The 12,625-nt window shown below is 42.9% G+C and overlaps 1 protein-coding gene across 8 annotated transcripts in view; it reads left to right on the forward strand.

The window, feature by feature from the left end:
* The window catches only part of PPP3CB (protein phosphatase 3 catalytic subunit beta), a 119,694-nt gene that overhangs the window by 40,438 nt on the left and 66,631 nt on the right, over window positions 1–12,625 (forward strand). For all 8 annotated transcript variants that reach the window (XM_089656198.1, XM_089656202.1, XM_089656197.1 and 5 more), the window contains exons 3-4: window positions 9,681–9,805; window positions 11,732–11,843. In XM_089656198.1, coding sequence (XP_089512324.1) covers window positions 9,681–9,805; window positions 11,732–11,843 — 237 coding nt within the window. The remainder of the gene's footprint in view (window positions 1–9,680; window positions 9,806–11,731; window positions 11,844–12,625) is intronic.

Here is a 12,625-nt window from a genome sequence, read left to right on the forward strand (position 1 = left end):
CAGCCTCCCACTTAATTGATGAGAAGGATCTGTTTCTGGAGTCTTACCCACAACCTCCGTGGATCAATAAGTCGATGCCCCCCCCATTCCATCCCCTAGTGAGTTGTATTATTACATTACATTACATTGAGTTTCTATAGCGCCAAAGGGTTTGCTCAGCAATGTACAATAGAGGGGGGGACATGAAACGTTACAGCAACTACAAACAGCACACGAGGGGTTATAGGGCCCTACTCTTTCGAGCTTACAATCTAGGAGCACGGATACTCCCTGGGATGTTTGGCCCTGCAGGGTTTTCCTCTTTCCCTCCAGTCCTTGGTTCTATTTTGCCAGTCCCTCTGGTGGCCAGAGCTTTTTCCCTTCTGCTCTTCCTCCCTTCCTCATCTAAGTTCAGTCTTTTCCATGATCATGAGCTGGCCTGCTCATTCTGCCCTGTGGTGCTCTGGGATGGGTGTCCCTGCTCCTGGGCTCTGTGGGTTTTTTGTCTGTAAAGAAGGGCTGCAGTTTACACATTAGTGTGGTCCCATGCAACTCTGGTGTGGTCAGTGGCCATTTTCCCTGAATTGCACAGGCCATTTTTGGTGTCATTGGCTGGTAGCCATCTTTCCTGTTTATGTGGCAATAATTTTCTGGATGACTGACGGGCTTGCTCTTTGCATGGGGCCTCTCCTGGACAGTGTGGATGGTTCAGCGTTTTGCCGGTGTTCAGGTAGTGGTGACTCCTTGCTCGTCCCCTTTTAAGCTGGTCTTCGATGCTTCTTGAGCTTTGCGGTCAGGGATGCACATTTTTAATTGTGGTGCTTCCCTTCCTGGTCATCGCTCCTTGGGTTTTTACCAAGGTGTCCGACTCGGTACTGGCTTTGCTGGAGTCGTTCTGATTGGCTATCTGAATGTCTTGCTCCTGCAAGCGGGGACTCATTATGTGCTGGACAATGTGGAAATCACTATGTGCACCTTGCTGGACTTTGGATCAGTTCTGAATTTCATGAAGTCCACCTTGACACCGACCAGTAGGCTGGAGTATTTGGGCCTGATAACTCAGCGCAGGTCCTGATGTTCCCCCCAATGGACAAGCTGGAGGCCTTGTGTATTCTTCGGTGGGCAGAACTTCATGTACCGGCTCTCTCCATCAGGTACTTTTCAGGCATTGAGAATTGGCAAGCGGATTACCTCAGTTTCAGACACTGGATCAGAGAGAGTAGTCACTCTGCTGAGGTGTGTTTCTTCAGACTTGTCGTGGGCCTTCTCGGGCCCAGCAAACCCCCTCCTCGACAGGTTATTACTGAGGTTCGTGGCAAGAGCTACCAAGGTTCCATTTAAGCTTCCTCCTCTGCTGTACAGGTTAGAGGCGAAAGTGATTCTGCTCTTTCTGGTGGCCTCAAACTGGCTTCATCTACCCTGGTACGCCAGTGGTCACGGACGCTTCCTAACAGCTGCCCCTGCGCGAGGACCTCCTGTGCCAAGGACCTATCTGCTACTCTGCTTTACTGTCTTTTGCCTAGATGCCATGGCTATGAAAAGCCAGGCTCTGAGAAATATAGGGTTGTTAGGTTTCTTGATACAATGCTGAGTGCATGTAAGTCTTCTCCTTGGAAGATTATCACACCTGGATGGATGATATCACCCGTTGCCAAGGTTCCCATCCACATTTATTCTCAGTGGCTTGGGTTCCGGCCTTTCTCCAATGGGGCACTCCTTGGTTCATAACTTTATCCAAGGGGTTTGCCATGTGGCCCCTCCTGCGCACTCCCCGCTGCTGCCGTAGGACCTTACCTTGGTTCTTTCAGTTCCCCAGAAACCTCTCTGCGACAGCATTCAGCATATTGCCCTTCTGATTCTATCTTTCTTAGTTGAGATCACTTCCACACACAGCGGGTGTCAGAGCTGGCAGCCTTATCCATTAGGTCTCACTTTTTGGCCTTACACAGGGATGTAGTGGTTCTCAGTCCATGTCCCTCTTGCTTTCTGTAGGTCATGTCAAATTTCCACCTGATTCAGGACAATGTCCTGCCTTCCCTGTTTTCACACTCTTCACACCTAAAGGAGGTAGCACTGCACATCTTGGGTGTGTTTCGGACAGTTTGTCTATACTTGTGTGTTACGACCTCCTTCCAGAAGTCACATTCTCTTTGTGCTCACGGATGGTACGAAGAAAGGCCTGGCAGTCTCTTCCGCCACTACTTCCTGATGGATTTGGTGAATGTTTGTTCAGGTGTATGCCATTAAGGATCAGGCTCCCCCCTTCCCCATTATGGCACACTCCACTGGGGTGCCTTTTGGGCGTTTTGACTTCAGGTGTCTACGTCTCAGGTTTGCATAGCATCTACCTGGTCATCTATGCATACCTTTTACCAAGTTTTGCAAGGTTGATGTGGTTGTATTCTTTGATGTGTTTTTGGCTGTAAGGTTTTGCAGGCCACAGTCAGGGGGTGTTTTTCAGATGGTTGCATGGTTGCCCATTTTACTTTTGGTCCTTTTCCCACCCCTCATTGAGGCACTACTTTGGGACATCCCTACTGTCAAGATTAAGATGTACTGTGTCTGTCAATGAATGCAAGAGAAAACAGGTTTTCTGTTACTCATTGTAAAATCCCTTTTTTCGGATCTATTGAAGTCCCCATTTCCCTTTCCCACTTTGTAGTGTATTTAGGTAAATCAAGGTGGGCTTGTCGAAGCAGAATACTATAAAATTGCGAGGCTGTATGGGAAGTAGGAGAGTCTTGCAGAAGAATTTGTTCAAAAGGGGTAAGTGGCGATGTCCCTTTAATCCTGTCTAGTGGGTGAAATTTGCAAAAGATGTAAACTTTGGTGAGCTAGCCAGTTAGACAACCTGATCTGTAATATGTTGCCACATTGCAATGAATACTTGTACCAGTCATCAATGGGACGTTTTAGTTCCTATTTCAAATGTATGTCTGTGCATTGCTAAGGGAAACACTGGATTGTCAAATAATGGTGCCATGAGCCCTATATATGAAGAAATAGGCATTTGAGCAAGAGTGCGATCCCAAGCTACCAAGAATTGTTTCATAAGAGTTGGGAGAGATGGCATGTCCTTGCGCACTTTGGAATCTATCCATGGTAGAGCACATAAATCACTGTGGTTAAACTGTTGTTCAATAGTCACCCGTAGTTTAGTATGTTGGTGGTGAATCCTGGTTATTACTCTAGTAAGCACTGATGCCCTGTAATATAGAGCCAGGTTTGGAGCACCCGCTCCTCCCCTGATTTTGGTTGGAAACAACATGCTCAATAAACAGTAAATTACCCCACAGCTGGATTTGCCCTCAGGGAGTTTGGGCTTGCAAAGGCACTTAGGAGCCCACTGCCTCTTCACAATTTATTTATTTATTTGAATTTTTTTGTGAGGTAGTGTATACTCTTCTTAATGCTTGGTACAAATGTACATAGTCTTTGGGTGGTTAATATTCGGGCTGAAAAACGTTCCTGGAGAAACTGCTACTCCATGATCTCTTGTGAATCAGTTATGTGACCAAGAACCTAGGCCTACAGCATATTCATAAAGTATTTAGACCGCCTTCACTTTTTTCAGTTTTGCTATGTTGCTGCCTGATATTACAGTTGTTTAACCTCTTGGTGCCGACCGACCGCAAATGTGTGGCCTCCTGGCGTCTGGGCCTAGATGCCAAGGGGCCACAAATTTGCGTTCTATTAAAAAAAAACATATGTGCTGAGAGCGCGCGTCCTGCGAACTCCCAGCACAAACATTCAGTACTCACGGAAAGGTCCCGATCTCCTTTGGATCGGGACCTTTCCTGATTATGTGACCACTGTGACAGCGAATCATGGCGGTCACATGACCCTAAAACCCCGCATACATCTTAACCTCTAGCCTACTGGGCACTTATACCCCCTTCCTGCCCAGGCCAATTTCCAGCTTTCAGCGCTGTCACACTTTGACAATTGCGCGATCATGCAACACTGTACCCATATGAAATTTTTATAATTTTTTTGTGACAGAGCTTCCTTTTGGTGGTATTTAATCACCTCAGGGTTTTTTATTTTTTCTTAAACCAAAAACCACTGAAAATTTTGAGGGAAAAAAAAAGTTTTTTCTTAGTTTTTGTTATAAAATGTTGTAAATAAGTGATTTTTCTCCTTCACTGATGTGTGCTAATTAGGCTGCAGTGATGGGCACTGGTAGGCTGCACTGATGGACACTGGTAGGTGGCACTGATGGGCATTGACAGGCATCACTGATGGGCACTGAAAGGCAGCACTGATATATGGCACTGTTAGGCGGCACTGACTGGCACTGATTGGCAGCACTGATAGGCATTGATAGGTAACACTGACTGGCACTGATGGATGACACTGAAAGGCAGCTCAGATGGGCACTGATATGTGGCATTGATGTGCACTGGTATGCACTGATATGTAGCATTGATGTGGCACTGGCACTGACAGCTGGCACTGATGGACTTTGACAGGTGGCACTGCTGGGGCTACACTGATCATCAGGGCACACTGATCATCAGTGCCCTGATGATCAGTGTACATGTCCCCTCCGCGGAAAGCCGATTACCGGCTCTCCCTTCCTCTCGAGCTGTCAGCGTGACAGCTCGATAGGAGAGAAATGCCGATAACCGGCATTTCCGTGTTTACATGTGATCAGCTGTGATTGGACACAGCTGAACACATGACCGAGCCGACATCTCCGGCTCTTTCCGTGATCGGTGATCCGCTGTGTCCGAGGGACACAGCGCACCGCCGATCGCCGCGCTGCACGCTCCCTGAGCCGTGCATGCGCGGTGAGAATGGGAGGACGTCATATGATGTCCTCTCAGAACGAGAGAACCACCTTGCGCCCCTCATTGGACTATATGGCGGGCAGGAGGTGGTTAAAGGGCCGGGAGGCGCCGGCGCCAAGGGGTTAAATTGTTTTTTTTTCTCATTAATGTACACTCAGCACTCCATAATGACAAAGTGAAAATAGAATTTTAGAAATGTCTGAGTTTATGAAAAAAGAAGACACTGAAATATCGCATTGCCATACAGTTGTGCTCAAAAGTTTGCATATCCTTGGAGAATTGGTATTGTAGAATATGTATCATTTTAAAGAAAACATGACAGAGCAGGCATAACGCATTTCTTTTATTCCTTATGGGATTCATATTCTGTAGGTCATAACAGAATGGCAAAATCATAAAAGAAAACTTAGCAACAAGTAAACAAATGAAATGACCCGTTAAAAAGTCTACATACCCTTAGTTTTTAATACTCTTTATTGCCCCCTTTAGCATTAATGATACCGTGCAGTCTTTTGCAAAAGTTGTCTATGAAGCCGAGGATTATTGCAGGTGGTATAATTGCCCATTTGTCTTGGCAAAAGGCCTCCAGGTCATGCAGTTTTTGGTCGTCTTGCATGAACTTTTTTGTGACATTGACTCAGTAAAGGCTTCTTTCTGGCAACTCAACCATGCAGCTAATTTTTGTTCAAGTGTTGTCGTATTGTGCTCATTGAAACAGCCGCACCATTGTTTTCCAGAGCAGCCTTTATGTCTCCTTAGGTTACCTGTGGGTTTTTCTGTGTATACCAAACCATTCTTCCTGCAGTTGTGGCTGCAATCTTTCTTGGTCTACCTAAACTTGGCTTGGTATCAAGAGATCCCTGATTTTTTCGCTAATTGATTAAACAGTACTGACTGGCATTATCAAGTCTTTCAGTATCTTTTTATGTTTTTCCCATCTTCATAAATTTCCATTACCTTGTTATTCAGGTCTTTTAACAGTTCTTTTCTGCTCCCTATGGCTCAGTATCTAGCCTGCTCATTGAATCCACGTTAGAGCTAACAAACTCATTGACTATTTATACACAGGCACTAATGGCAATTTAAAAAGCCACAGATGTGGGAAATTAACCCCTTGGTGTCAACGCCTCCTGGCCCTTAACAGGGGTGTTCGATGCTGGGAAACAGGGCGGGTTTTGTGATCATGTGACTGCTGTGATTGGCTGTCACAGTGGTCACATGATCACAAAGCTCTCAGTCGCAAGTAGAGATCAGGAGCTTTTCCTTAGCTGCTGGTAACCGTGTCATGGGTGCGCACAGTGCGCGCTCTTGCCATAGTTATGGGTTTTTTTTGTGTATGCAAACTCTCGCATTAAGGCCCTCATGCCAAGAGGCAGCATATATGCATGTGGTCAGCGGGAAGGCGTTAATCCTTAATTGCCATAATAACCCGTGTGTGTCACCTTGTGTGTCTGTACCAAGGCCAAACATTCCAGGGTATGTAAACTTTTGATCAGGGCTATTTAGGTGATTTCTGTTATTGTGATTTAAAAAGGAGTCAAACAACTAAGTGATAATAAATGGCTTCAAATGATCACTGTCCTTAAATAAAATACAGTTTTTTGGGATGATCAGTCAGATTTTTAATATCAATGCCAAAATGTCACAATTTCAACCAGGGTATGCAAACTTTTGCGCACAATTGTAAGTATTCAGACTCTTTGCAACAACACTTGAAATTTAGCTTAGGAGCCTCCCATTTCTCTTGATCATTGCTGGAGATGCTTCTACACCTTGATTGCAGTCCACATGTCGTAAATTAAATTGATTGGACATGTTTTGGAAAGGCACACACCTCTCTATAAAAGGCTTCACAGCTGAATCAGAGCAAAAACCATGAGGTCAAAGGAACTGCCTGCAGAGCTCAGAGACGGAATTATTGGAAGGCACAGATCTGGGGATGGCTACAAAAAAATGTCTGCTGCACTAAAGATTCCCAGGAGCACAGTGGCCTTTATAATTAATTCTCAAATGGAAAAAGTTTAGCACAACTAGGACTCTTTCAAGAGCTGGTCGCCCAGCCAAACTGAGCAAACGGGGGGGGGGGTGTTGAAGAGCTTCTGACTGAGTTCGAGGGACCCTATGTGTATATCCTACTTTTGGGTATCTTTATATTTTATATTATCACATTCACTGTTTCACAGTATAAATTACCCCTTATAGAAGTGATATTTTTTGTTTTTGGACTATAAAGGGATATTTTTGTTATTCAACCTCATCATGACAGGTGATACAAAAAGCATTCTGCTGCTTCTAAATTTATTAGTGACAAGTCAAGCTACTTGTCTATGACAAGATAGTCTGTTTTGCATAATATCTTACAGTTCTGTCTGGAAATCTGCAAAACATTGTTTTAGGCATTTTTTTTTTTTTTGTATCTTATGTATCTTGTATCAGATTCAACCTCTAGAAATATATACAGTGTATCTCTTCCCTTAGTCTGTGAGTGGATTAGATATTTTGTTCCCTAACCATATAGATGTTTTTTATATTTACTACTGAATATAGATATTCAAGAATAATGTTTTTAAAACATGACATATTAACCAGATTACACATCACATGCCAGACTGTACTTTTCGCTCTTCAATGAGTAACAAAGGTAAAATACTTGGGGATTTGGGTCTCCACAACCCAACAGACTTATCCTCCTTAATTTCTACCTCTCTTGGAAAAACCTGAGCAGAAATTTGAAGTATGGTGGTCCATGCCACTACTTGTAGGGAAGATTAATTTAATCATATACCCCTGTTTGGATTACCCTGTCCCTTTTTTAAACAACTGGATTCTCATATGACTTCCTTCCTATAGAACAACAAATCTTCCAGACTTGATTTAACCATTTTGAAACAACCACTCCCGTCAGGGAGATTGGTCCTCCCAATTTTTTCCCAATATTTTCTGGCTGGCCAGCTATCAGCTCTCACACTCATAACTGGCTCACAAGCCCCTGAAATAACACGGTGGTTATTGCAAAAGCCGCATCCCATGGGTCGTATGAAGCTTTGAAATCGCTACTCCACAGGGGATGCCATGCTCCTTACCTTCCCACTCACACCATGGAAACTACAATCAGGGCTGGAATAGGACTGGGTTCCTTCATAATGCACCATCCAATCAATCGTCGACTCATACTCCTTTATGTCACATTTATTCAATTTAGCAGAGCTGGCAATCTGGGCGTGTCAAAGAGCATTAAGACCCTAGGGGGATATATTTGAACAAACCAAATTGGTGCGGTTCTTGATACTACAAAGCAAGCATTCTCTTTCCAACTGGTACTTTTTGCAGCTTCATCATGCTTGCACTGCTCAGTGGGCTCCCCACAATATCACCCTCTCTTTCATGGAGCTGGAGTCTCTACTGAGATCTGAGTCCCTCCCTATAGCACATTACAGCATTTTCAAGGCCTTGCAGCACCCTGCCCACCCAGCAATACTTAAATGCAGAGAGAAATGGACTTGAGACCTTTCAACCTTAGATAACAATGATTGGGAGGATGTCTGGGATTTTCCATTCCAACACTTGATAGTGGCCAGGTACAGACTTATACAATATAAATTGATACATTGAGTTTATTTTACACTAGCTGAGTGCGATTTCTATCCAGTACTCTGTCCATTGCTTGAGGTACTCTCATGCCCGGCTGACTTTATGCAAGTGTGCTGGTTTGGTACTGAAATCTCAAATTACTGGTCCAGGGTATTACAATACATTACTGATCTTACCAGCATTGTAATACCCCAAGATGGGAGGGTTCTGTCTTCTGAGTTTGGTGGAGCCTCTGGCCATCCATAAGATCACTAGAGCGCTACTCAGTCTCTTGCTCTTTTATGTCAGGAAGGTGATCATTCTTTGGTGGAAAGACCTAGTTCCCCTCACTCTAGACTGTTGAAGATTTTAGTAAACTCTACAATATCATTTTATAAAGCTGCTTATAGCAGCAGGGGATGCCCTGCCAAATTTAACAAAATCTGGTTCTTATGGCTTGAGTCCTCTGATTCAGGCATTTTGTCTTGATTGCTCTCACCTAGCTGGTTTTGCAGTCCCAATGGCTTCTGTGGTACACATCATAGCTGTTCCCACATGCCCCTCTCATCCTCTGTTCCAATACATCCTCTTCTGCTATCTAGCAAGCCTGTTGAGTTTAAGCTACTTATTGACTGTGTGTATTCTCACTGCTGCTGTATTACCCCAGTAATATTCGTCTATTGTACCTTGATTATATGCTGCTATATCTTACTTCTGCCCATGGGCAGTTGAGCACCTTTAATTCTCTGTTAGGGTACAGTTGGGGCCTGAACTTTGTAATGTTTGACTTTCTGTATTTTTTTTAAGTACCTTTAATAGCTTTTGTATAGTTTTGTATTAAAATCAAAACTAATAAAAATAATTAAAAAATTCCTCACCACACTTTTTTTTACTTTTAGCTGCAAAAACAAAAAACATTATAAAACTTGCAGAGAGTGCTGTCAAGGTGACTGCGGAAAAAAAGTGTGCGTCTCAGGACTTCCAAGGCACTCCATTTGTTCATTAAATTATTTTAAATAAAGAAAAAATGGCATAGTGAGGTTTTTAAAGAATTAATGGAAACACTAATCAGGCAACTAATTAATTATGAAAATAATCCCTAGTTGCAGCCCTACACGTGTCTAAATATTTTGGCTTTTGGAAACCTAAAGCTGCATTTGTGTGTTCTGTTCCTTTTCAGTTATTCATTTCAGCAAGACTACTCACATAGTTTGCACCATGGGTCTTCTTTAAAGAGCCAGGAAAAATAGAAGTGCAATTTTTTCTTTTGCTTATTCGTTTTTTGCTTGGGTTGTATTTTAATGAATAAACTCACTTTATCTTTCTATTTTTCCTCAGTTTGTGGTGATATTCATGGCCAGTTCTTTGACCTGATGAAGTTATTTGAAGTGGGGGGATCGCCAGCTAACACAAGATACCTCTTTTTGGGGGACTATGTAGACAGAGGTTATTTTAGCATAGAGGTAAATTGCCGTTCTATCTATATATATATACTTCCTCCTTAAAGTACATTGTATAGTATCCTTCTTCTCCAAAAATAATACATACACATCAATTTATATTTCATGAAATTGTTTCCTACTTTGTTTTCCTGCCTCCTTGCAACATCCATCATAAGCTCTCAAACTTCTCCTTCAACTTTACTTTGGTTTGTTTGGAACAATTAGTTCATGTTAGTTGCTATCGTTGTGGTTGCATTACTCTATGCACACTGCAAATCTTGGGAGCAAGCAAGAAAGTTACTGCAGCCATGGGAAATTTACATAACCACCTCTAACAGGAAGTCAGATCAGTGGCAAAAAAAGAAAACAAAATAATAATTTGGAGGTGGGGAAATTAAAGGAACTTTTTTTGAGTCAAGATTACATAAATATCTTTTTTTACACCAGCGTTTAGTGTCAATTTGAGGCTGGGTTCACACTGATGTGGTGCGGAATTTGCAGCGATTTCTGTGTGAACACCGCACCAGAATTCCGCACCCCGTTCATGCGAACCGATGCGGGTGTGTATGTTAATTTAACAACAGCCCGAAATCGGTCCGCAAAATGCGGTGCGATGTGCAGAATTGGATTGCATAGGTGTGAATACCCATGCGATCTGATTCTAGTGCAGACCCAAAAAAAGGTCCTGCACCTTTTTGGTGCGGGTGCGGTGCGATTGGAGCCATACAAAATGTATGGCTCCAATCGCACCGCACAAATGGCATGTGATTTGCACAGGAATGCGGTGCGGTGCGGTTCCTGTGCGAATCACATGCGAAGTACTGCACCGCATTAGTGTAAATCCAGCCTGAGAGCATCGTTGCATTGGCTACAAAATTAAAGCAGAGCTCCGGGCAAACAATTCTTTACATGTCCAAGTTGCTGATTTTCTACCTTGACTGAATATGTCCATTATCTTCTGGTTCACTCAGGAGTTGCTCTGAAATAGCCTATTCATTTTCAAATTGAACTATTCCCTTTGATTTCCAGTTTGTAAGACCAGTGGCTGCTATGCCTCCTATTCCCCCAGCCACTGGTCTTGGCACATCCCTTTTGTAGTTCTTTCTCCAGGAAACAGTGATGTAATTCAGCTCCTTTTGCAGTCGTGAGCGGACCAGGGCTCTCAGGCACATTCAACATGTACAGGCCTAGTGTACCCGCCCACATTCTCTCTACAATTCCCTGAGGTTGATGGTAACTGTTGTTTGCTTTTACTGCAAAGAGAGGGGAGAGGATATGATGTAATCCCTGCTGTTACACCTCCTCCTTGGCAAAGCAGATGCTGTTATCTTTTGAATTACTGAGATGAGGTCATGAAAATTCAATTAGACTTTTTTCCTAAATGATAAGGATTTTAAAAATGTTATTAACTGTTTATTGTTTTGTGTGAGTGTGTGTACTAGTAGGTGAATTTTTTTTCCCTATCCCGGAGTTCTTCTTTAAGCTTAAAGCCTATCTCCAGGGAAAACGAAAATATCCCCACACAGCAAGGTTTAAATTCTCATGGTAATGCTTGTTTTTTTGTGTGTCCTTGCTTGGAGCCTGTGTAGGTCAGTGCTGATCAACACAGCTCTATGTACCTGGTGTGAACAAGTCCTTTAAACCAGCCAAAGACAGTGATTTTCTTTTCTGCAACCGCAGAGCTATTGTGTTCTCCCGGCAAAACCGCTAGCAATAATCACATGTAAAATCCAACAGGCTGGTTGTACCCAAGTTGATCAATCAACTTGGGTACATTCAGCCTGCCCGTACGTGGTTCGAATCTCGGCCGGTCCCTGCTGAACCAGTCGAGATTTTGAACCATCTATGGCCAGCTCTACTCAGTGCTGCTCTAATCATATGACCCTTTGCCTTTAAGAAAATGAATTTGTGTTTTCAGTAATTATCTGCTTTTTCTATCTTTAACAGTGTGTGTTATATTTATGGGTTCTGAAGATTCTCTACCCTAATACACTCTTTCTTTTGAGAGGAAACCATGAATGCAGGCACCTTACAGAATATTTCACATTTAAGCAAGAATGTAAGTAGCAATTTTTCAAATATAAACTGATTATGCACTAATCTTGTAGACATAAGCTACAGTGCATTGAAAAAGTATTCATATCCCTTGAAATTTTGCACAATTTGTCATGTTACAACCAAAAATGTAATAGTATTTTATTGGTATTTTATGTGATAGACCAACACAAAGTAGTGCATAATTATGAAGTGGAAGGATAATGATAAATGGTTTTCAAAATTTTTTTTACAAATCTGTGAACAGCAATTTTCAAGTCTTGCCACAGATTCTCAATTGGATTTAGGTCAGGACCTTGACTGGGCCATTCTAACACATGAATATGCTTTGATCTAAACCACTCCATTGTAGCTCTGGCTGTATGTTTTGGGTTGTTGTCTGAAAGGTGAACCTCCACCCTAGTCTCAAGTCTTTTCCAGACTCTAACGGGTTTTTTCCTAAGATTCCCCTTTGTTTGGCTTCATCCATCTTCTCATCATCTCTGACCAGCTTCCCTGTCCTTGCTGAAGAAAAGCATCCCCACAACTTGATGCTGCCACCACCATATTTAACAATGGGGATGGTTTGCTCAGGGTGACGTGCATTGTTCGTTTTCTTCCGCACATAGCGGTTTGCTTTTAGGCCAAAAAGTTCAATTTTGGTCTCATCTGACCAGAGCACCACCTTCCACATGTTTAATATGTCCCCCACATGGCTTCTTGCAAACTGCAAACGGGACTTCTTGCGGCTTTCTTTCAACAATGGCTTTCTTCTTGCCACTCTTCCATAAAGACAGATTTGTGGAG

The sequence above is a fragment of the Staurois parvus genome, unplaced genomic scaffold, assembly GCF_062004578.1.
Source record: "Staurois parvus isolate SC_StPar_1 unplaced genomic scaffold, SC_StPar_1.0 ptg000894l, whole genome shotgun sequence".
NCBI classification, from domain to species: domain Eukaryota; kingdom Metazoa; phylum Chordata; class Amphibia; order Anura; family Ranidae; genus Staurois; species Staurois parvus.